The sequence below is a fragment of the Eretmochelys imbricata genome, chromosome 4, assembly GCF_965152235.1.
Source record: "Eretmochelys imbricata isolate rEreImb1 chromosome 4, rEreImb1.hap1, whole genome shotgun sequence".
Classification (NCBI taxonomy): Eukaryota; Metazoa; Chordata; order Testudines; family Cheloniidae; genus Eretmochelys; species Eretmochelys imbricata.
Window position 1 is genome coordinate 99,432,433 of NC_135575.1, and position 26,432 is coordinate 99,458,864.

General features: G+C 42.6%; 1 protein-coding gene across 1 annotated transcript in view; it reads right to left on the reverse strand.

Moving 5' to 3' along the window:
- Window positions 1–26,149, reverse strand: part of LIMCH1 (LIM and calponin homology domains 1) — a 117,792-nt gene extending 91,643 nt beyond the window's left edge. Inside the window, exons 1-5 of the mRNA XM_077816170.1 lie at window positions 26,138–26,149; window positions 23,637–23,747; window positions 11,245–11,440; window positions 5,999–6,251; window positions 4,994–5,272 (exon numbers count right to left, since the gene is read on the reverse strand). Coding sequence (XP_077672296.1) covers window positions 4,994–5,272; window positions 5,999–6,251; window positions 11,245–11,440; window positions 23,637–23,645 — 737 coding nt within the window. The 5' untranslated portion in view covers window positions 23,646–23,747; window positions 26,138–26,149. The remainder of the gene's footprint in view (window positions 1–4,993; window positions 5,273–5,998; window positions 6,252–11,244; window positions 11,441–23,636; window positions 23,748–26,137) is intronic.
- Window positions 26,150–26,432: the final 283 nt, after the last annotated feature.

Consider the following 26,432-nt stretch of genomic DNA (forward strand, 5'->3'; position numbering starts at 1 on the left):
CTTGAGATGCTACTAGGTGTCCAAGTCACTTTCAGTTTTGCATCTATTTGTTGGCACAGAGTTACTGTGCTTCTAGTTATATTGGTAATATTATGCAGTATTTCAGTCCTTCAAATCCAAGGCCACTCAGTGGGCAGTGATCTTCCAAATTCAGTTTTATAATTCCAACAAAAGTTTGGAGGAATCAGTTATAGTTTTATGCATCATAGATGATTCACATACTTGTTTAAAAAGCAGATGCTCTTCACCTTCCTGTGATTATGAATAGTTTAGTATGTCAGTAGATCAAGACTGTTTAGTATGTTTATTTAAGGAAGCTAATGTAGCATCAACTAAAAGTCATCAATGGTTTTATGCACTGTTGGGGTGAGAGCAGTTCTTGCCTTTGTGAAGTAACAGAGTTCAAAGTTCGTTCAAAGAGCATTTTGTGCCCCATTAGGCACTTCCAGCATGGACATGCAACAGGAAATGCCACATTTAGCTCTTTTTATATTGTGTTTTATGGGTTAACAATGAACACAAAGGTGGTGGAATCTATCTAGATATCCATGGCACTTATAAGGCTTCATTGCTGTAGTATCTGAGCACCTTACGATCTCTAATGCATTTATCCTTAGTACCAGTGTGAGGTAAAGTATTTTGCAGATAGGGAACTGAGGGACAAAAATACTGAATGACATGCCCAAGGTCACACAGAAAGTATGGTGGAGTAGGGACTGAACACAGAGGTCTCCTAAAATCCTAGTTTACTCGCTAGTACCCTAATCGCTGGACCTTCCACTTTAAGGAAAAATTGAAATTCCTCAGGAGAGTACATTTTGATTGGTAACATTCTGAAGGCTACTCAAGTGTCAGATTGTTTCCACCAATTCAGACCAGTGAAGGGAATGAAAAAATACCACCACCTAGCCAAAAGCATGCTGTATACCTCATGGGAGGGAGATGTTCTTAGTCAAATGGGAGGCATTTAACAATCCAAGTATTTAATGAATGCACAGTATGAGAAGATGTGAAAGTAATATAAACATGGTTTTACTGCAACAAGCTTGGCATGATTACATTACTCATGGGTGACAGAGCCATGTGAGCTATGTAGGTTTTCCCAAAGGAGCAACAATACAATTTATACTACATTACAATATCACAATTTATTTTTGGGCTGCATGGGTAGAGGAAAGTTCTTTGTATTTAAATGCTGTTATCTTCCTTTAGATACTACAGAAGCAGCAATGGGTGAAGTGGAGTTATACTCACAAGTGCATAATAAAATAAATTTATACCATGCCTTGCGAAATGCAGGAGTCCCCATAACATTTATTACGACCACCTCTATCAGTGGTATTTTAAATGTTCGGACGGAACCCAAATTCCAGTCAAGGGGTCTCACTGAGGGTCCCTCCAACTTAACCCACCTCATTTTCTTCCCTCCATCAGTCTCCCTGAATTATTTTCAGATAAAGAAGTAAGCCCTTGTTGGGGGATCCAGAAGCAGTATTTTCAGAAAATGATTTCCAATGTACATACCATTTGGCAAAAACTGGGAATTCCCAGACAAAAAGTTTGATTGCACCCCAGAAGGGAGGATGGGCAAAGAAAACCCACCACCCAATTGTTACGGAATGCCTCCAGCTCCTCATGCCTCACCTACAGCTCTCCCCCTCAATCCAGACGGACTTTAGAAAGTCAGGTCCCTGCCACAAAGAGTTTACAATATAAAAAGACAGACAGACCGACCAATACACAAAAGGATACAAGGTGTAAGTGAAATGGTCAAGGTGTTTGGCCACATTTTGATAACGCAATTTATCATTATCTACAGGATCATAAGCTCCTTGGGGCAGGGACTGTCCAGCACGTTGGGTCCTGGTCCATGACTAGGGCTCCTAGGTGCTCGGGTAATACAAATAAATAGTAATAGGCTGTGAATGAGCAACACATTTAAATACTTGCTTAAGTGCTAGCTAGACTGGGGCCAGGTATCCCTAATGCCCTCCAGGTTTGACATTAATGAGGTAATATCTTGTAGGTATCACAGTGGATTTGGGTCATCAGAGGACTGGAATATGGAAAGGCTGATGCCTTGCATACCAGCTCAGAAAGAGTTTTCATGGGTAAAAAATAGTGTGGAAAAAAAACAGAGTTGTGGGAGAAATATGTAGGCTGGCATCATGGGCAGAGCAGAAGGGATAGGGGGATGTGATACATGAAGGGGGACAGGGGAAGAGAGTAGCTCCCTTTGATGGACACCCAGCTTGCCAGTTAGTTGTAAAATCCCTCTTGGTCTGTTCTCTGCTTGCTTTACCTGTAAAGGGTTAACAAGCCCATAGGTAAAAGAAAAGGAGTGGGCACCTGGCCAAAAGAGCCAATGGGAAGGTAAAACTTTTTGAAATTGGGAAAGAAACTTTCTCTTTCTCTGTTGTTCTCTAGGCTGCAGGGACGGAGCAGCAATGCTGTGTAAGGCTTGAACCAGGTATGAAAATTATTGAACCAGAAGAAATTATTTGGATAGGGAATGTTTAGACAGACACAATCAGGTTTATTTTTTATTTTGGCTTGTGGATCTCCTTTGTGCTAACCCCTGATGCTTTTGTTTGCTTGTAACCTTTAAGCTGAACCCCCCGAAAAGCTAGTTTGGGTGCTTAGTTTTTGGAATTGTTTCTTTTAAGATCTAGCAAAAAGGCTAAGTTCCAGATGTAATTTTTTCCTTTTTGTTTTTAATAAAATTGACCTTTTTAAAAAAACAGGATTGGATTTTTGGTGTCCTAAGAGGTTTGTGCGTGTTCGATTAGCTGGTAGCCACAGCTAATTTCCTTAGTTTTCTTTCTCAGCTCTTCCCCGGCCGGGGGGGGGGGGGGCAGAGAGTGGGGGAATGAAAGAGCTTAAGGGTACCCCACAGGAAGGAATTCCCAAGTGCTCCTTCCTGGGTTCAAAGGGTTTTTTTGGTTTGATTTGGTTTGGTTTTGCATTTGGGTGGTAGCAGCGTTTATCAAGCCAAGGTCAGAGAAAAGCTGTAACCTTGGGAGTGTAATACAAGCCTGGAGTGGCAAGTATTAATTTTTAAAATCCTTGCTGGTCCCCACTTCTGCACTCAGAGTGACAGAGTGGGGATTCAGCCTTGACAGGGGAAAAGCAAAGAGAAACCAGAATAGGTAAGTACTGAGGAGCAGAATTATGTAGGTCCTTGAATGATAGGACAAGAATCTTGAACTTGATGTAGAGGAGAAAGGAGAGCCAATGGAGGAAGGGGAATCAAAGGAGTGATTCAAAGATGGGGCAACAGTGAACAGAAAGATGACAAAGTCGACCCCTCTCCCTCGCTTTACCCTGAAGTCTGCGCCATCTCTCCTCCTTCTCCATTCTCCCTTTCCCACTCACACTTGCTGTAATAAATTTCTCCCTATAGCTCTGCACCTTCATTCCCCTTTCTCCTGCCTCACTAGGCCCAAAGATCTTCTCCCAGTGTTAAGAGGGAAACTGCAGCAAGACTGAGCTTCTCCTGCAAGCTTGGTTCTTTGCACCTCATCTGTTTAGCTGGTATAGAGAGTCATTAGTTCCTCTGAACACCCATGCTGCGATCTGTAGAAATTGCACCTGGTTGACAAGTTAGAGAGCTTCTTCTGGTGGGAGCAGGGAACAAAAATCACTAATTATTGTTGTTCCTCTTTCCTCCTGCCAAAGTAGCACAAAGGCACTTTGTGAAAGGAGGAGATCAGAATCCCTGCTGAACCATATGCTTGTCTACATGTGCATCTGTCTTGGAGATTAAAATCAGTAAATCAAAGCAAGATTGGAGCAGGGGGCTGACAGCCAAAGGTTGTAAGTATCCTCCAAAAATAATACATGGACTATAAATATTGTTTGTTACACCTTGGATTGCCAAACACAATACTATTGTCTTGGACTCAGATATGCTTGCATTATTATCCTTCTGGTTTATGAACTACTGACCGGCGGCCTGCAATTAACTGAGGCAGGATGAGGCTGTGATTTATGACTGATCACAAATTCTTTTTATTAGTATTTTGGCTCATGTCCTAGGGTAGCACTTAGTTTGTCTGTTACCTTGTATAGCTCTTCAGTGCCTTGGCTAATACATGCATTGGTTATGATGTGTATTACTGATATACAAAACGTATGTTATTGCTTGTAATAAGACAGCATACCTTTAGAACAATAAAACAAGACTGAAGCAGAAAATACACACACATACTTACTTTGATTTGATTATTTAACTGCATTTGACAAGTCCATCCATTATCAGACTTTTGAAATAATGAAAGGGAAATAACCAACTTAAGTAAAACCAAAAAACAAACAATGCCGGTGAAATGATGAATAAATATGGCCATTCTGTGCATAGCTATAGTCAAAGAATGACTGCTGAACTATATCGACATGCTTTACTTGGTGCAGGTGTTAACAAGCAATGCATTTTTATAGTTCCTGTCTTTAAAATAAAATACATCCTTTAATATAATTATTAAAAATACTAAACACTTATATTTTTAAGTGTGATTCAGCCACTTGTCCCTGAAATGTTCCATCACTAAGAAGAGTATTAAACAATTTCTAGAACCGTTGTCCAAACAAGGAATCACGTCGTAAAACAGGTTTGGGTTTTTTTGTGAACGTAAGATGATATAAAATGGAAGATTTACAAGCTTGAAAATGTTCTTGGTAGTTTTTGTTTCTTGAACTTCATTTCCATCCAAGTTAGGGCGTAGCACTATTACTAATTGCAGCAAAACACATTTAACACCATCTAGCTTTGCAATGCGTGATTACCATGTCACAAGCTTTTCCATACCTAAACCTTTTCTAATATCTAATTAGTTGCAAGTGAATCAGCAGAAAATGCAAGTGCTTAGTAGATTTGATTTTTTTTTTTTTTTTTGGTTATGAGAAGTGAAGTAATGGCAGAATGAGACAAACCCACACACTCGCAAAATTTGAAATGTGAAGCGTGCACAATATCACACACTTTTGAGCTAACCTGCCATAGCGTTGTGCTGCTGGCATGACCTTAATACCAGCTTGTTCAAGCCTTCTTAACTTTCTGATTTCCTCTGCATCTTTCTCTTTACACTTGTGCACTGAAGTTTCTTTGGCACTACTTGAAGGAAACTGACCTATGGTCTCTCCTTTATTTTGATTCAAATCTACTTGACTTTTACTGGGGTTTGTCCTGGAAGCCATGCATCCCACCTGCTCCTCTTCATGTCGTCTTGGTGCCTCACTTTGTTCTTCTTCTATGGTTTCAGGGTGGGTTTTGCTATTGAGTTATACAAGGTAGTTTACTGTACAGTACACTGCATTCTTTATACATTTTGCTTGATACTAACATTTCAAACAATATTTTGATGAATGGCACAGAAGCCCAATCATACTATCTAGTGCAGGCTATTCTGAAACCAAATTAAAACAAAACACCTGATGTAAAATCTGTGAAATCTTAGAGCACATTTATGTACTAAACTAAATTTATGTAACTGATGCACAATAGATATATTTTCAGAATTCAAGAACAGAAAGATGGTAACTATTTTGACTAATATATATCACATAAAGACTTTTATTCACTGAAAATGAAGCATCTCTTGAAAACTGACTCTCGTCATCAAGGACCACATTAGAGCAACAAACTGTACTTTTGACAATTATTTTAATATTTAAACGTGGCATTTAAATAAACGAATATTTTGTCAAACACTTCAGTTTTAAACAGTTAATGTGTACTGCAACACTGAATAATTCACAGCCAACATTGTATTGCACAGTGAACAACACTGACGTCAGGATAACTACCTAAGTCTTGTATTACCTGACTTTCCACTCATGAGACTATTGCTCTTCTGTTGGTTGAAACAATAGGGTAAAAATCTATCAGTTAGTTCTAAGTAAGATCTATTTTGCCCTTTTTACAAAGCACTGTGTACTTTTAAAGGTCATGACTTGTTAAAGGTTAAAAAATAACATCACTGGAGGGACAAAGCCTTACCGGAAAGGCTTCTCTCCTCCAAGTGGTGAAGTAGCAGTACTCCAGCTCTTCCGGTACTCCTCTCGTTCAGCTTTCTTTTTCCGAAGAGGAGCTGGTATATAGGCAGTCTGGTTACTCTTATTCGGGAGATACTGGTTAAAAGGCACAACTGATTTAGGTTCACCATACGACGTCCGCCTTGCAGACATATCATCTTTTTTCACGTCTGGCATCTTTCGGTGTGGCAAGTCAGGCTCAGAGTCACTGCCTCTCCCTATTGAGAAATAAGAAAAAAGGGTAATTTTACCCTAACTTGTCAAAATGAAAACAAAATCCTTACTTAAAAATACAACAGTATTTTATAATAATGGGCCAAAATACTACAGTTTACTACAGCATCTTCAGACATTTCTTTAAAAATTATTATTTTTTTAATAAGGAAGACAACCCCTGTTGAAATAACACTTGCCATAGAAAGTTCAAACACACACAGCTAGTTATAGTGGATTTATATTCCTATTTTAAATCAATCAGTGAAATACTGGCCACACTCTCTATAGTGGTAACAAATAGAAGTCTATTCCAGTGGCCTACCTTCTGCAGCCAAAAAACCAAAACTAATCTAATTCAAGAAAAAGTTCACAGCAAGTTACGTTTTCAAAGGCTTGATCAGTTGCCCAAAGTGATGGGTCAGTTTTACTCCAGTATCCAATGATATAACCCAGCGGTATAAACCCAAACTCAAGTTTACCTGACCTCAAGCTTGATCCTGGGTCTGCCACATCCCAACCCTAACCACAAGGCTACTGGTTATTCTGGGGCCAGGTTCAGTGCGGGGTCTGTGTCCCTCTCACTGTAATCCATCCTGGACCTGAGACACCTTTCCTGCTGAAAGTTTCAATGAAACTGGCATGTTCCAACAATAATTTTCAGTTTTGACAAATCTGCATTTTTCAACAAATAAACGTTATGCCAAAAAATTCCCAACCAGCTTTACTTTCTACAGGAATAGGCACATGCCATCTCTTTTCAGAATTATGCTAGGCCAATTTAGATGCCCACAGGCTAGGCATGACTTTGGGCAATTGTAAACCAAGAGACTCAGGGCATGTCTACACCGCAGCCCTACGTCAACCTATGTTAGGTCAACTTACAGCCACTGCAGTAATTACTGTGGTGGGTGATGTCCACATTTCCCTTCTTCTGTTGGTGGTGCGCATCCTCACCAGGAGCGCTTCCACCAACTGAAGAGGGGCAGTGTGGGGGACTGAAAGCCCTCCACGTAGGCCCTCCCCCCCGCCCCGGTTTCTTACCTCACTGCTCCTGGCTGGGAGTGGAGGGGGCAGCTGCCCGGGCTTCTTGCCTCCCTGATCAGGGAGTGCGGAGCCTCTGGGCAGCAGCCCAGCTGGGAGCAGGGGACAGCCAGGCTCTACAGGCCCAGTTTTCTTGAGAAGACAGCCAACAGCCAAATGTAAATAATGCAGTGTCTACACAGACACTGCATCACCTTAAGTGCACCAACATAAGCCTTACACCTTTCATGGAGGTGGTGTTATTATGTCGGTGTAGTAAGGCACTTAAATTGGTGGGACAAAGGCTGTAGTGCAGGGGTGGGCAAACTTTTTGGCCCGAGGGCCACATCTGGGAATAGAAATTGTATGGCAGGCCATGAATGCTCACAAAATTGGGGTTGGGGTGCGGAAGGGAGTGAGAGCTCTGGTTGGGGGTGTGGACTCTGGGGTGGGGCTGGGGATGAGGAGTTTGGGGTGTAGGAGGGTGTTTTGGGCTGGGACCGAGGAGTTTAGAGGGCGGGAGAGGGGCCAGGGCTGGGGCAGAGGGTTGGGGTGCGGGAAGGGTTGCAGGCTCCGCCTGGGGGTGTGGGATCTGGGGTGGGGCTGGAGATGAGGAGTTTGGGATACAGGAGGGTGCTCTGGCCTAGGATCGAGGGGTTCAGAGGGCAGGAGGGGGATCAGGGCTGGGGCCGGAGGTTGGGGCATGGGGAGAGGCTCAGGGGTGCAGGCTACGGGTGGCACTTACTTCAAGAGGCTCCCGGAAGCAGCGGCATGTCCCTTCTCTGGCTCCTAAGCGGAGGCATGGTCAGGCAGCTCTGCACTCTGCCCCATCCACAGGCACCACCCCTGCAGCTCCCATTGGCGTGCCAGTGGGGGTCATTGGAGCAGGTAGGAGCCAGAGGGAGGCCATCCTGCTGCTTCCGGGAGCCGCGTGGAGCAGCCCCCAACCCTGCTGTCTGGATGGAGCACCAGAGCAGAGCAAGCCCCAGACCCCACGCCAGAGCTCGAGGGCTGATTTAAAATGGCCCGCAGGCTGTAGTTTGCCCACCCCTGCTGTAGGCTGTACATGGACATAATTAGGTCAACATAAGCTGCCTTATGTTAACCTAACTGTAGGCTAGACCAGGCCTCAGGTAATTTAATCAGTCCTCCTCCACTGGCTCTTGCGTCAATTACTTCAGTACAAAAGAACAGGAGCAGAAACTTAAGTCAAAGAGAAAAGGGTAAGGAGATAGAGAATTTGGAAATAGGAGAGAAGGAAGGGAAAGGCAGAAGTGGATGGGTCAGAATAATAGATAGTTTTGGGGGATATTTTTTGGTGAAGAATGGGAACAAGCAGTGGAAAAATCAGAGCTTTGGGGTGTGTGGGAAGAGACAAGAAGCAAACAACAACGTTAAACAAAGCTGGGTGGCTGTTCCTGTGAATTAAACCTACCAATTTGCTTTGCTAGTATTCATGACCCCTTTTTTTAAAATCACATTCGCAGACAACACTAAGTGAACAAGATTTTAATGGCAAGAGTTTTCCTAGAAAACAAAAGAATCACAAACACCACACAACTATTATTTATAAGAGAGTTCGCAGTAGAAGTACTGTCAGTCATCTGGAAAAGCTCTTTCATAGCCAAACAATAGATTATTGGCAAAATTATGTGTATTTACTACAGGGAACAGAAACAAAAACTCACACAATTTGGGTAAACGATCATACTGTATTTGCATAATCTAGCTCAACAATTAAGGATAAAGTCATAAACATCATGAGGAGCTTGTGGATAATTCAAAGAGAAAAGGAGCTTAAGTATGTCAGGAATGCTGTCTGCAAAGGACAGTTAATTCTGCTGCAATGCCGAATGTGTTTGCTTGGAGATGAACGAGGAAAGGGGAAGAGACCAGAGTCAGGAAGGACCATTAGACACACTACTGGAATCAGCCAGTCACCTGCATTCAGAACATGCTTTTTTGCCAGGTGTTTTTTGCATTGGGCAGTTTTAGGTTAGTGGGAATTAGCATATGAATGCTCGCTAGTAACATATTAATGGAGCATTAGCATTTGTCAGCATGACACGTGGGGACGTGGCCAGGGAATCCTAAATGTGAGAGTGGCGCTGAGTCTTGACAACTGCTTTATTTTTAGGTTGAGCAGGGCCACAACACAGGAATCAGCAGAGGAGGAGGTGCTTTAGTGCTTACTCTTATGCCATACTCTAATTTTACTCCAGTGGTTGGTTCTGTCCTGCATGCAGATGAGTCCTGAAAAAACAGACCCCGACCCACCAGCAGAGGCGCATGATGGCAGAAAGAATGCAAGCAATTCCTCCACATCCTCTCCTTGGTTGCTTCTAGGACTGCGGGTCCAGGTCTACAAGCATCACCATGTCTAGGTGACAGCATGTCAGGAGACAAAGGGCCTGTTTAACTTTCAATGATTTTTCCTGTCCGTTGTTTTGAGCTTAAATCTGCAATAAGCACTCAGCCTTGACCCCTATTTATAAAATTAATTTGCAGTCATCTTTGTGCTTTCTAGCAGCCCAAGATGGGAGCAAGAGGCAGCAGATCCTACCAGCCTGACCAGTATTCCCTGCTCCTACTGACATATAAAGCAGTGGTTCAAGGGACCTCTTTAGCTGCATGAAGGGAACAAGCAGCATGTCTAGGGCCACAGATGGCCAAGTAAGGGATTTTATTTATTTGTGTGCAAGGGGTAGCTGTACTCTTATGTCTGTCAATCTGTCTATAGTTCTACTATAAAATTTAAAAGACTACTAAATATTCTTCTCTGTTTCTTCTTGCAGAGTCCAGTGCCTAGGTGAGGACATCAAGTCAACTCCCAAATGGAGATGCTAACCATAGGCCCTGTTAGTGCAACTGCTTACTGGTTCTAGTTAACATGTTTTAATGGTGTAAGAACTGACTGCCAGCTTTAACCAGCACAGAGTTTCCAATACCACAGGGAATCTCAGCTGGCCAGTTAGGGTCAGAACCATTTAGGGTCAGAACAAATTTCTTTTGTGCTGCCCAAGAGGAGTGAAGGGACTGGATCTTACCTCAGAATCTGCCCCCCTTCCCCTTTCTCTATAAACGAACATTATTATTTTTAATAGTGAGGATGATTGAATAGAAATGATGGATTTGGAGAACATACTATCCAGGCAATTACATCATGCTTATCACAGAAGTAACTGAGCAAATGGCCTAGAGCATTCTGTGAGGAAGGCTGAAGAAAATGCATTTCTGTCCTAGAAGCTTTGAGCTGGAATCAAGCTTAAGACAAGCTCTAAGTCAACTTCCTAGAGGACACTTGCGCATATTCACAGTACCCCATACTGACAAAACTGGACACATACAGAGAGCAAAGACTGAAGCAGCAGCCATGCTGAAGGTCAGGAGCTACATGCCCTGGCTGAGGGGTGTGTGTGTGTGTGCGCAAGGACAACTATCAAGTCACTCAGTTTCTTAAATGCTGAATACCTTGCCAAGAATTGCCATAACTGTATTTTCATAAGACTGCACTTCAAAACTCTCCTAGGTATCAACAATTTCCAAGAGGTTTCCTTTTTCTCTTAGACAACTAGTTTAATTGAAAAAAAAATCAAATGCCATATAATATTTCCTCCCTTTTGCATTCTTAGTTCTTGCTTCAGCCTAGCTTATGAGCTGATGTGTGTCTGCACACTGTGTCTGCTACCCTGTAACCCAGAGAAAAACCATGTCATAAATTACACTTGTATGGTATAACTCATTTTACGATACTACATTATAGTAACTGAGGTAGACTTCAAATAAATTGCTGGCAAAATTATCTAAAGACCCAAGAAACAAAAATCTGTATTCAAAGAAAGTTTCTTTTACCAATTCACAGGAGACATCATGATTCAGAAATTGCATCCAGCTTTTGAATGGCTGCCTTTGCACTGAAAGCACAGGGTGACACATTCAATGTTTTGCATGCATCTTGTTGTGACCGAAACTTACCATCGCTGCTTCCTCTGAGCACTACATCTGGAGACGGTGTCTGCTGTGAGCGGGAACCAAATGAATCCAGACTGTCAAAGGAATCATCTCTGCCGTGGCGAGGGGGGGAAAGGGAATCGCTGCGTTCAGAGTCCCAACAATCAATATAACCACTGTCACGAATGTTGCGTTTGGGGCTCTCAATGTCTTCGGTTTCCTACATGGAAATACAGACGGTACCTCTTCAAAGAAGTCAGTGACACAAAAATGAGGATGCATGCATCTGAGTGCAAAGTATCTTTCTAATGCACTAAAATCTCTTCCCTCAATCATAGCTTTTTTTTTTTTTTGCTTTCAAATCAAAAGCATGAAATTGCAATAAAACCTCATTTCATACTAATTAAGAGGAACACACATGCTTTGGATTAATATAGTTATTTGAAATACAGTTGCAATAGGCAGGTTAATAAAACTATCAACATTGAAATAAACCTGAAATTTGACTTGTCTTCCATAGTCCATAGCACACTGGTAAAGGCATTATAAATTTGACCTCATGGCTGAGTTGGGGATAAGCTCACTATTCTCCAGATTAATTCCCCCAATCAATCTATTGTATCTGGTGGGGACACCAGCAGGCAGCATTTGTTGTTGCCGCCTCTGCTCGGCAAAATAATGAAGCAGTGTGTCCCAGCGTCCCTGTACCTTGAAGAGAAATTCCTGTTATGAAAGAGGGATGTCTTTCTAAAGCAATCAGCAATGAAAAATATGCAAAATGCTTTTCCTGATGCCTCAGAAGAATTCAGTCGTGCTCTTTACTCTTTGCCAGCTCCTGGCTCTGGGGGATATAAAAGCACTTGTAGCTGACCCACATGTTCAGAGCAGTGAGAACAATGGTTGTCTTTGACAGCCCTGTGATTATAAATTCTTTCCAGAGCAAGCAGCACATACTAAAACTCAAACTCCAGCAGAGGGAAAGGTCAATGGAAGCCATCCTCACCCTTGCATTATAATAAATCCCTTGTTTCAGCCAGTTTCTTAACATTAATTACAATAGCACAGGCTGAGAAAAGCAAAAATAACTACCACTCTTACTCAAAAGATAAACCTCTTTGTTTTTTTTCTCCGCCAGACTGTCACTGAAAAACTCAAGAGATGTGGATGACATCATCAGACTGACATTTTTCAGTCTGAAAAGATTGGAATGTGAAACTTTTTCCTGACACACTTAAATATTAATTTTAAACTTTCCAATTAAAAAAACACCTATGGGCTACAGATAGTTGGAGCTCAATAACTGAGTGGAGAATAACCCCCACTGCCCTCCTCAGCTACTGTTGTCATTATTAGTATTGCCAGTGATCAGATCAATCAACATCATGGTACAATAAAGTCAACAACCTCCTTAGCAAAGGAGAATTACAGCAAAAAGAGCAGCTGAGAAAGGGAGCATCATAATATCAATCAAAAAGTTAAATATTCAAAGGGAGAGGCTCAGAGGGAAAAGGAAAGATTAGAAACTTGTGTCTTGTAGACTTTCCAAGACGATGACTTAATTAGAGCCACTAAATAACTTGCTGCCAAAATACCACAGTATGTCCAGCACCAAAGGTTCCTTAAGGCCAAGCAAAATCACAGTAATGCCAATAGTCACAGAATACATAAACTGGGATTATACACAAATGTTGTTTTATTTTTTAATTTAAAATATGTTAACAAGTAGTAATTTAATTCTATGTGTTTTTCCTCCCTTATCCTTGTTTAGGAATGGTATATATCTATATATAGATATAGATCACACACACACACAATTCAACATACACCACCTCTGTCTTCCTAAAATCTTTATTAAGTATATAGCTCTAAGAACAAAGATTACATCCTTTCAAAATCCTCTTTGCCCTTTTCTTTAAAACTATCTGAAATCTTTTCCAAATCCAGATTCAGAAAAAACTCCCCATCTCTACATACCAATCAGCTATATTCAATCCTCTGGCAGACTTCCATTTTCTTAAAATAATATGTTTGAAAGTCATGGAAATGCTCAATAGCAAGAGGGATAGAAATCAGATGAACTATTCAAAAGTACAGGCTGAAAAAAACATTCTTCAACTGTTCCATGCTTTAAAACACTGAATGAAGTGTGAATGAACGGATTCCAAAATTCCCTATTTTAGTAACCTGTTAACTTTAATTTAGTTTCCTTTTTAATTACTGGTGGCTACAGGGAAAAGTAGGGAAATGTGCAAGAGATGGCACAATAGACTGTAGTAATTCTTTTGTAAACATGTACTATTTAGCCTTCCCGTTGGCACCTCATTCACCCAAGATTACTGTTACTGGCTATGACAGATAGACTTGCTTAATTTTGAGTGTTTGTTATGTACTGGATAGAAACCACTCTAAGTATCATTTACATCTGTACTGTGACACTTTCTGAAAAGATAATCCCATAGCATACCATAATGCACTGGTCTATCATGCCCATCTGGTAAAAATCAATGTATAACCTTGCGGTAGTAAAAGTAGATACAACTGCCAAATTTAAAACCTATTTCCCAGCCACTTTTATATATTCCTTTTCAAACTACTGAATATATTCAAAGTGCACTGTGGATTAATGGTTTAAATTTTTCAGATTGAAAACTGGATGAGTGTGCAGTAAAGTAGATTAAAACAAAATTAAAAACTGAATGAATAAAGTTAAAAAAGGATGTCAATGGAGGTACTACTGGCACATACTGAAATGTCACTTGTTGTCAATGCCATTACTAAATTCAATGGAACTGTGCCAGCATAACCCTTCATTTATAAAGAAGTGCTCTCGCCATCCAGCCTAAGTTAAAGCAATGGAGTGCTGCACAACATAGTTAAAATGTTCTAAATTACAACAAACCTCTTAAAATTTAACCACAAAATAACTTCAGGAGAATTGATATGGGGCATAAAGGAGGAGTGGGAAGGCAAGGTAAGAAATACAGGACTAGCAACAGTCATAATAGTACCAACCAACCAATATAGTTGTTTACTACACTGAAAAGTTTATGATGATAGAAACGTTCAAATATTAGGAGACTCCCTTCATTGGCTCCTTCTCCTCCACTGTAGCAAATTCAAGTTTCTTGTTCTTGTCTTTGACCTACTGAATTCTGCCCTCTCCCTTATCATCTCTGTGACGAAGTTGAGGATTTTTGTAGTGTTTTACATGAATAGCGTGTGCGCACCTCAGTTTCCCTGTGTGCTGTATGTTTAACAAGGTGATGGGAGAGGGTTTATTGTTGCAGGGAACCAGGTGTGACCTCGCCTAGCAGCCGGGACCCCCAGACAAAGGCCTGGAGACAGGGAATCCTAACAACGTGACTAAGAGGCCCACCCCAGCTTGGCAGTCAGCGGGTTCTGGCCAGTGGGAGGACAAAGGGCTGAGGAGAGAGGACCCCGGTGACCTGACCAACCAGTTCCAGCCAGAGGGGAACAAAGGACGGAAGAGAGAGCCTAGTGACCAGTTTATCTGGGACGGAACACAAGGGACGGGGAGGAGCTGTTGGGGCCGGTGATATCGATGCCCAGCTGGAAAGGGCAGGGTCTCGGGACTGAAGAAAGAGAGCAGGCAGAGCCCACCTAAATGCAGGAGAGACTCAGCCCTGGTCTACATTAGGAGTTGAGGTCGAATTTAGTAGCGTTAAATCGATTTAACCCTGCACCCGTCCACACGATGAAGCCCTTTTTTTCGACTTAAAGGGCTCTTAAAATCGATTTCCTTACTCCACCCCTGACAAGGGGATTAGCGCGGAAATCGGCCTTGCTGGGTCGAATTTGGGGTACTGTGGAGACAATTAGATGGTATTGGCCTCCGGGAGCTATCCCAGAGTGCTTCATTGTGGCCACTCTGAACAGCACTCTCAACTCAGATGCACTGGCCAGGCAGACAGGAAAAGGCCCGCAAACTTTTGAATTTCAATTTCCTGTTTGGCCAGCGTGGCAAGCTGCAGGTGACCATGCAGAGCTCTTCAGCAGAGGTGACCATGCAGAGCTCATCAGCAGAGGTGACCATGATGGAGTCCCAGAATCGCAAAAGAATTCCAGCATGGACTGAACGGGAGGTACGGGATCTGATCGCTGTATGGGGAGAGGAATCCGTGCTATCAGAACTACGTTCCAGTTTTCGAAATGCCAAAACATTGGTCAAAATCTCCCAGGGCATGAAGGACAGAGGCCATAACAGGGACCCGAAGCAGTGCCGCGTGAAACTTAAGGAGCTGAGGCAAGCCTACCAGAAAACCAGAGAGGCGAACGGCTGCTCTGGGTCAGAGCCCCAAACATGCCGCTTCTATGATGAACTGCATGCCATTTTAGGGGGTTCAGCCACCACTACCCCAGCCGTGTTGTTTGACTCCTTCAATGGAGATGGAGGCAACACGGAAGCAGGTTTTGGGGACCAGGAAGATTATGATGATGAGGTTGCAGATAGCTCACAGCAAGCAAGCGGAGAAACCGGTTTTCCCAACAGCCAGGAACTATTTCTACCCTGGATTTGGAGCCAGTACCCCCCGGAACCCACCCAAGACTGCCTCCTGGACCCGCCAGGTGGAGAAGGGAGCTCCGGTGAGTGTACCTTTTAAAATAGTATACATGGTTTAAAAGCAAGCATGTTTAATCATTAATTTGCCCTGGCATTCGCAGCTCTCCTGGATGGACTCCCAAAGTATTTGTAAAAGGTTTCTGGGGAGGGCAGCCTTATTCCGTCCACCATGGTAGGACACTTTACCACTCCAGGCCAGTAGCACGTACTCGGGAATCATTGTAGAAAAAGCATTGCAGTGTACGTTTGCTGGCATTCAAACATCCGTTCTTTATCTCTCTGTGTTATCCACAGGAGAGTGATATCAGTCATGGTCACCTGGTTGAAATAGGGTGCTTTTCTTAAGGGGACATTCAGAGGTGTCCGTTCCTGCTGAGCTGTTTGCCTATGGCTGAACAGAAATGTTCCCCGCTGTTAGACACGGGGAGGGGGCAGGGGCTAGCCACGTGGTGGGGGGAGGCAAAATGCGACCTTGGAACGAAAGCACATGTGCTATGAATGTAATATTAACAGCAAGGTTTACTGTGGAAGAGTGCACCCATTGTTCTATAAAATGTGTCTTTTTAAATACCACTGTCCCTTTTTTTTCCTCCACCAGCTGCATGTGTTTCAAGGATCACAGGATCTTCTCCTTCCCAGAGGCTAGTGAAGATTAGAAGGAGAAAAAAATGCACTCGCGATGAAATGTTCTCTGAACTTATGCTGTCCTCCCACTCTGACAGAGCACAGATGAATGCGTGGAGGCAGACAATGTCAGAGTGCAGGAAAGCACAAAATGACCGGGAGGAGAGGTGGCAGGCTGAAGAGAGGGTTGAAGCTGAAAGGTGGCGGCAGCGTGATGAGAGGAGGCAGGACTCAATGCTGAGGCTGCTGGAAGATCAAACTAATATGCTCCAGCATATGGTTGAGCTGTAGGAAAGGCAGCTGGAGCACAGACCACCGCTACAGCCCCTGTGTAACCAACCACCCTCCTCCCCAAGTTCCATAGCCTCCTCACCCACACGCCCAAGAACACGGTGCGGGGGCCTCCGGCCACCCAGCCACTCCACCCCAGAGGATTGCCCAAGCAACAGAAGGCTGACATTCAATAAGTTTTAAAGTTTTAAACTTTTAAAGTGCTGTGTGGCCTTGTCCTTCCCTCCTCCACCACCCCTCCTGGGCTACCTTGGCAGTTATCCCCCTATTTGTGTGATGAATTAATAAAGAACGCATGAATGTGAAGCAACAGTTACTTTATTGCCTCTGCAAGTGGTGATCGAAGGGAGGATGGTGAGCTTACAGGGAAGTAGAGTGAACCAAGGGGCGGGGGGTTTCATCAAGGAGAAACAAACAGAATTTTCACACCGTAGCCTGGCCAGTCATGAAACTGGTTTTCAAAGCTTCTCCGATGCGCACCGCGCCCTCCTGTGCTCTTCTAACAGCCCTGGTGTCTGGCTGTGCGTAACCAGCAGCCAGGCGATTTGCCTCAACCTCCCACTGCACCATAAACGTCTCCCCCTTACCCTCACAGATATTGTGGAGCGCACAGCAAGCGGTAATAACTGGGAATATTGGTTTCGCTGAGGTCTAAACGAGTCAGTAAACTGCACCAGCATGCTTTTAAATGTCCAAACGCACATTCTACCACCATTCTGCACTTGCTCAGCCTGTAGTTGAACAGCTCCTGACTACTGTCCAGGCTGCCTGTGTACGGTTTCATGAGCCATGGCATTCAGGCGTAGGCTGGGTCCCCAAGGATAACTATAGGTATTTCAACATCCCCAACGGTTATTTTCTGGTCTGGGAATAAAGTCCCTTCCTGCAGCTTTTGAAACAGACCAGAGTTCCTGAAGATGCGAGCGTCATGTACCTTTCCTGGCTATCCCACGCTGATATTGGTGAAATGTCCCTTGTGATCCACCAGTGCATGCAGCACTATTGAAAAGTACCCCTTGCGGTTTATGTACTCACCGGCTTGGTGCTCTGGTGCCAAGATAGGGATATGGGTTCCGTCTATGGCCCCACCACAGTTAGGGAATCCCATTGCAGCAAAGCCATCCACTATGACCTGCACATTTCCCAGGGTCACTACCCTTGATATCAGCAGATCTTTGATTGCGTTGGCTACTTGCATCACAGCAGCCCTCACAGTAGATTTGCCCACTCCAAACTGATTCCCGACTGACCGGTAGCTGTCTGGCATTGCAAGCTTCCACAGGGCTATTGCCACTCGCTTCTCAACTGTGAGGGCTGCTCTCATCTTGGTATTATTGCGCCTCAGGCCAGGGTAAAGCAAGTCACAGAGTTCCATGAAAGTGTCCTTACGCATGCAAAAGTTTTGAAACCACTGGGAATCATCCCAGACCTGCAACACTATGCAGTCCCACTAGTGCTTGTTTCCCAAGCCCAGAATCGGAGTTCCATTGCATGAACCTGCCCCATTAGCACCATGATGCCCGCATTGTCAGGGCCCATGGTTTGAGAGAAGTCTGTGTCCATCTCCTCATCACTCTCGTCACCATGCTGACGTCGCCTACTCGCCTGGTTTTGCTTTGCCAGGTTCTGATGCTGCATATATTGCTGGATAATGTACATGGTGTTTAATGTGCTCCTAATTGTCAAAGTGATCTGATTGGGCTCCATGCTTGCCGTGGTATGGCGTCTGCACAGAGAAAAGGCACGGAACGATTGTCTGCCATTGCTCTGACGGAGGGAGGGGCGACTGTCGACATGGCTTAAAGGGTTGGCTTACAGGGAATTAAAATCAACAAAGGGGGTGGTTTTGCGAGAAACTGAATGGCCCCCTCAAGGATAGAACTCAAAACTGGGTTTAGCATGCCGTTGATTTCACTGAGGGAGGGAGGAGAAAATTAATACAAAACAAATCTGGTCTATTTCTTGTTTTGAGCCACTTCATCTATCTTTATACATCTTGATGGCAGCAGACTGTGCAGTACGACCGCTAGCCATCATCATCTCCTGGGTGCTCGGCAGAAGACTGTGCTGTATGACTACTGGCCATCGTCTTCTGCTGGCTGCTGACTAAAAGACAGTGCACTGCCGGTAGGACTCAATTGCCATGAGACGAAACTTAAAAGGGAAATGACCTGGCTGAGTCACTCCCATGTTTGCCCAGGCACCCCCGACCTCATCAAGGTTGGTTAAAAGAACACCCTGGACTACGTTGACGACGGCTACCAGTCATACTGCACTGTCTGCTGCCAAAAGGCAATAAACTGCTGCTGTGTAGCAATGCAGTCCACGTCTGCCAGCACTTAGGAGACATACGGTGACGGTTAGCTGAGCGGGCTCCATGCTTGCCGTGGTATGGCGTCTGCCAGGTAACTCAAGAAAAACAGGCACAAAACGATTGTCTGCCCTTGCTTTCACAGAAGGAGGGAGGGAAGGGGGGCCTGACGATATGTACCCAGAACCACCCGCGACAATGTTTTAGCCCCATCAGGCACTGGGATTTCTACCCAGAATTCAAATGGGCAGTGGAGACTGCGGGATCTGTGCGATAGCTACCCACAGTGCAACGCTCCGGAAGTCGACGGTTGCCTCAGTACTGTGGACACACTCCGCCGACTACATGCACTTAGAGCATTTGTGTAGGGATTCCCACAGTCAACTGTATAAAAACGCTTTCTACAAAACCGACTTCTATAAATTCGACCTAATTTCATAGTGTAGACATATCCTTAGATGTACTGTGCTGAGGGAAGGCAGGCCAGGCCTGAGGGCCCTGAGAGTTTCTTACACTGTATTCAGATGCTCAATAAACCCTCCTGTTTTATGCTGGCTGAGAGTCGCTCTGGTCTAGAGAACAGGGTTGCATTATTCCCTCTGGGAGTGGAGGCCGAGGGTCCAGAGTGAGTGGACTCCTTGAGGGGGCCCACAGCAAGAGACAGGCATGCTAAGGCTCAGGGAGGTGCAGATCCAGGAGGCGGAAGGGCTTAACCCCCGAGAGAGAGTGGACCCCCCAAGAAGGGCTGTCACATTGAAGGGGGCTCCCCCCAGGCCAAGAGTGAGCACGACCTGGGAGTCCATGACAATCTCCACCCTCCTAACGATGCCAGCTTTTACACACCATTTATCCCCTTATCTCACAACAGTCTCTCTAGACTTTCTTCCAGTCTGTCCCCTTCATAAAGGGACAAGGTGTGTGAAGTAATATCTTCCATTGGACCAACTTCTGTTGGCGAGAGAGACAAGCTTTCGAGCTTATGCGGAGCTCTTCTTCAGGTCTGGGAAAGGTACTCCAGGCGTCACAGCTAAATGCAAGGTGGAACAGATTGTTTGGCATAAGTAGTTAGTACAATAAGAAGGTCCATTATTACTTTTCTGCAATTTTCCATGGCTTGTCCACAACTCAGCTGCAATTCTTTGACAATCATCCTGCAACTCAAGTAGGCCTCAAAAATATATGAAAAATGCATCTTGTGGAGCTAACACCCCCATGTAACAAATGGCAACCTTATTACTATGTTTTTTTGTCCCAGCCCATCTCCCCACCCTTCATCTGTCTTTCAGACTGCAAATTCTTTGGGGTTGGGACTGCAAAGCCATGATTCATTCAGGTCATTCCAAATGAATGCCAATAAACTTTTATACATCCAGATACAAGATGGTATGTGGCATATACAGAATAGAGTAAGGAAAGACTAATTTAGGGTTGTTTCAGAAAGTTTTGAAGTATTTTATTGAGATTTTTTTTGTATCCCTCCACAGGTAAAGCCAGATATCTCAGTCACCATTAGTCCAACTATATAGGGTTCAGGGGAGGCAAAAATTCCTTTAAAAATGAGCTGGGTGTGCTTTATATACACCTTAAAGTATCACAGTTTTAAGGGCTGAGATCTCAGGACCTTCCAGGGCGATGTACTGGGAATCATCTCTTTCCAGAAGCACAAAACTCCCGACAAGGTTACAAAATAACACTGAAACCATGACATTCTTATGTATGGTAAAGCTACCGCTGATGTAGGGCTTAATTTTTCCAACCTTGACCCTTATACAAATGTAATGTTTTGGTGGTGGAGGGAGGGAGACAGAGAAGGAGAAAACAAGCCCTTGGTATATTGGTACAGAATTAAAATAAAAAAGAGGCAGTTTTTGAAGCTGCCCAGGACTTTAGAATGACAGAGTTAAGCCACAGGGCAATGGACCAGGAAGCCAGTGAAGAAGTGAAAGGTACATCCTACAGTTATGCTAACTGAATTTATCATCTCCATATATGTAATTTACACACACACACCTAAAAATAAAAAAATTTGCTATTGCCCTTGTCAAGTTTCCTTCCCCAATCTGAACTCTAGAGTACAGATGTGGGGATCTGCATGAAAACCCCCCTAAGCTTATTTTTACCAGTTTAGGTTAAAACTTCCCAAAGGTACAAACTATTTTACCCTTTGTCTCTGGACCTTATTGCTGCCACCACCAAGTGTCTAACAAAAATAACAGGGAAAGAGCCCACTTGGAAACGTCTTTCCCCCCAAAATCCCCCCAAGCTCTATACCCCCTTTCCTGGGGAAGGCTTGACAAAAATCCTCACTAATTTGCATAGGTGAACACAGACACAAACCCTTGGATCTTAAGAACAATGAAAAAACGATCAGGTTCTTAAAAGAAGAATTTTAATTAAAATAAAAGAATCACCTCTGTAAAATCAGGATGGTAAATACCTTACAGGGTAATCAGATTCAAAACAGAGAATCCCTCTAGGCAGAACCTTAAGTTACAAAAAGACACAAAAACAGGAATCTACATTCCATTCAGCACAACTTATTTTATCAGCCATTTAAACAAAACAGAATCTAATGCATATCTAATGAGATTGCTTATTAACTCTTTACAGGAGTTCTGACCTGCATTCCTGCTCTGGTCCCAGCAAAAGCAACACACACACAGAGAACCCTTTGTTTCCCCCCCTCCAGCTTTGAAAGTATCTTGTCTCCTCATTGGTCATTCTGGTCAAGTGCCAGCGAGATTATCTTAGCTTCTTAACCCTTTAAAGGTGAAAGGGGTTTTCCTCTGGCCAGGAGGGATTTAAAGGTGTTTACCCTTCCCTTTATATTTATGACAGCCCTATTGCTGAAGGAAGAGAACTTTTGCAAGTAAGGCCCCTCCTTTTCCCCCTCCACTGCAGAAACACATCTTTTATTTACCCAACAGAACAAGGCAATTTGCCATCTTCACTTGCTCCCATGGCTAGGTACACACATGCCGTGGGCTCCCCTAAGAAAGTTAGCTCCAGAGAAAGGAAGAAAAACAAGATGGCAGTCTATCTAAAGGCTTCCTCATCCCACTAGAATGTAATAACTGAAATATACTGGTCAAGTTCTTCTTCATTTCCTGGGACAGTTTAATGCAAGTCCATTAGGATCCAATAGTCAGAAGTGCCCCACATGAGTCAATAGCAGGCAGCAGTGCAGATGCAAGTTGATTATGCCAGCCAGCCGTGGTGGGATGGACTGCTTTATATGTGAGGAAAAGCAACAGCCTTTCTGAGACGTGGTGGGTGGCAGAATCTACTTCTGTGGTGGGAGACTTTGGGAGGGAGAAAGGGAGAATCCAGAGATTTGGAGTGCCAGGTGCCAATATGTCATTAACTTTGTAATCACTATCCCAGTGACCCCAGCAGAACCATAGGAGCAGCAAGGTGAGGAGTGTCAACATCCGCTACAGCCTACTGTACATGCCCTGACTGGGCCATGGGAACGGTGCTACCCTCTGCACTGGCCTCTTCCCAGCAGCAGAACCTGCCTGGTCTGCTCTACAGTGGCTTGTAAACCCTGACATCCATTTTCAACCAAGATTTAGAGTTTGAAAAAATACAGATGATAAAGGTTCTGCTACACGTGAAGTACATACACAATCCCTTCGCCCACCCACTTTGCCTTTCTTCACCTGTTGAAATATATATATTATATATATATACACACACACACACCTGGATATGAACTTGTGGTGCAACTGAAAACTGGCTGAGGGAAATATTGTTCATGACAGTCTGTATGTTCACATGTGTTCTTTAATCTGATGCTCCCTAGGCCCACTGACTCACTCTGCAAGTCTCTCTACTGAGAGTAGTCAATCGGTATGCCATGAGCGAAAAGCAGAAAAAACGAATTATGAACATTACTCTACCATTTTAACAAGAGCAGGGCAACATATTTTCAGCAAATAGTAAATTCCCCAAAATATGCATTTTTAGGCCACCAAAACTATTCGCAAATTTGGGTCAAATTCAGTGAATAGTTCTGGACAAAAAAAAAAATTTTTCAAAATAAAGTCAAAATGGTTCATTTTAATCATTCAGCAACAAAATGTTTAGACTTTGTGTTTTGGCACGGCATTTCATTTAAAAATGTAGCCAATTAAAAAAATCCAAACAAATAAAAGGGTGAAAAACCTGAAAACAATCCAATATATTTACAATATATTTCATTTGACCCAAAACGAACCAAAAAAAGTTTCTTTCAGGTTAAACTGAACCTAATTTTTACCCCCAGATTTTTCAGTTTGGCCCCTGAACCAAATCATCACTTATTCACCCAGCTCTAAGTGCAATGCTATGTAACCATTTTAAAGTCCTATCGCTAGTAATTTCTGCATCACTAGTACCACCTGCAAAACTGGCTACCAAAAAAAAGCAAAAAAAAAAAAAAAAGCCAGAATTTACAGTTGTTTAGTATCATCAGGAGCTTTTCCAAAAAAGTTAAGTAACTCGCTCCCCAGCCCACCATCCACCTCTAACTTTCATTACAACGGACATCGGAAAAAATTTTTGTGGGATTTCAAACTTCAATAATTAAAAACTAATGTATAGCCCCAAACAGTAACAAAAGGATACCTTTCTCATCTGTGCCAGCAATCCTTCAAACTCCTTCAGGTTCAGCGTTGCTCCACTGTATGAAGTGCATCTGTTTGCTGCTTTCCCCAGCCAATAAATGGTAACTAGTACCTGCAGAAATCAGTAAACATTACTTGAAAATCTACACAATTACTTTGCTTAATTTACTTTTCCTAAGTACCTCTTCATTTATTTTGAACTCCGAATCACTGGTGAATTTGAGAATTTGTTCTAAATCTGTATTCTGCCCTGGGGAGTAGGAAGGGAGGGTGGTTAAACGGTTAATAACAAATACATGAAGCATCTATTAAAGGTAAAATAATTGTATAGAATTTGCAGCTTATTAAAAAGATACACTAAGCTTGCTGACATTTTAATAAAAACCTACTGCTGTCACATGTCTGGCTGAAAAGTAAGCAGCAAAAATAAACCTCGATATTAAAAACTAGGTACAATATTCAAAAGTACTCCCAAAGTGAAGAGTGCTCAAAAGAACTACCTTCCAATAATGAAGACTTCTAAAACTCATGGTAAAATAAAGTTAAGATGGCAGGAAAAGATTACTAATAATGGTGTTCCTTAATTAAAATACATAAGGAAATAAACAACAACATGTTTGTAACAAATATGTCAAGGTCTATTTGAAGAAAAGAAAGGCTAGTTCAGTTTCTACCCACCCCAATATTATTGATAAGATTCAGTGCATTTCACCTCTAGCTTAATGGCTCAAGATATACCCAGACCAATACTAAAAATAAAAGCTGGGACCATCTGGCAGTTTTTCTGCAGTTTAGACAGAATGAGTTGATGGTTTCACCTAACTTACAACGGGACATCTACCACAATGAAAAAACCACCATCAGAACTAAGGCCAAGGCCTAAGCTTGTAGATCTTTATATACACACTTATCCCATGAGGAAGTTGCTTTAGGTTAAGAATATACACAATGATGGGCCCAAGAAGAGAAACTTATTCTGGCACTGGCAGGACTGTATCTGTTCTGGGGATAGAGAATTTCAGTTGCCCAAGGCTATCAAAATCCAACACCTTTCACGAATGCTAAAATTCTCTTAATTTTTTAGAAAGACAAGAAGTCATTTTCTGTCCCCTTTATGCCTTATAATTTAAACCTTTTAAAGACAGTGTTTCAGTTTTATTAATAACCCCAGATTTGATGGCAACTGAAATTTAACTAAAAACAGAATAACAAATTCATGTGAAAACACTTAACACTACATGCTCTCAAGTAAAGTAAAAATACTTGCAGTCACAGTACTATTCAGAATTAAGAAGCTGTCTAATTCATTTTCCTACTCAATTATGTGATGAGATGAGGATTATGCTATGTTCAATTATTTTTGCAAGCGTCAATCATTTGATCTCCTCCTCCCTTCCTTATCCAGGGCTGAAAACATTTCCAGACAAATGTCACCTTTGCAAGTAATTTTGACAGGCTGTCAGTTTGGAGTACAGAATAATGCATCTGAAATGTCTACATTACATAGAAAGACACTTTTATGAATCCTTCTTAACATTAATTTTAAGAACACCACATCCACATGAAGCCTTTTATCCAATTTCCAGAGAGGTAGACACCCCAAATGCCATTGAATGAAAACAATGGCATCTTCGTGTGCTGGAAAACATAGATATTACTCTGCTGATGACAGGAAAAACAGGATTAAATAATTCTGTCCTTTTTACCTGTAATCATGATTGCTGGCTTGAAAAATTATAAGGGAAAGGTCTTGGCATTTCCTTACACTGTAGGGGGATGTCAGCCAAATACAAATTGAATTTACAGTAGTTTACAGCTGACAGGAAAGCCAGGTTTGCCTGGCCTTTAATAGTGTAACTAACTCTGGGACTAGCCAAGTTCAGACTTTTTTTTTTTTTTTTTTTTAACTTTACCATTACAAAAATCATTACTACAGCTGGTGGTTGAAATCAACAAAAAGTTAAACTTAATAGACTCAAGCCTACGCTGCTTTTGACAATGCATCCTACTTGGAAAACATACACAGCACTTTAAAACTCAAAGAGAAAGCTAGCAAGTCTAATGGGAAATGACAATTCAACAGTTTAGATCCACATAATGTGAATCAGGTTGGATTGTATTTTCATCTTCTTGATGTGCTTTGCACAAATGTATAACCAAATTTTAATCACTGTATGCCTAGTAAATTCAGAAAGGCCAAAAAAAGTCTAGCTTTTGGTGTGTTAAGTAGCGTTAATCAAAATTAGACTAGTAGTAAAGAGATTAAATTGTTTACTTCTTTAGTTAGTCAGAGACCACAAGACTAGCACAGTTCTATTTTGTTTGCAGAGATGGTCTGCCTCTGTAGCACTATAGTTCGTTTCCAATGAACTATGCATGGTTAATGTACAAAAGAACTTTTCAGATTTGCATCACAGTACTAGCTTTTACAAACTAAAAATTCTAACTCAGTCCAAAGCCAGGATTACCCAGAGAAGAAAGTACTGCAAATTAAGTACTTACATTTTTCAGCTTCCTACTGTTGTCAATGTTCCTGGATGCACCCACAAAAAAGAGAGAAAAGAAAAATCAGAAAGCAGACACTGTTTCCAAGCCTGTATGCAGGAGGTCACGTGGTTCCCCTAACAAAAGCCTGCAGGATGCTTCTGCTGGTTGGAAACACAAGAAAGCTAGGAAGATGGAGTGCATTCATTCATAATGTGGGAGTATTTTGCAATCATTACTGCAATCATTAAATTACAACGCTTTAACAGCAAAGAGAAAATATGATGTAGGAGTCCCAGTGCCAAGAATGAAA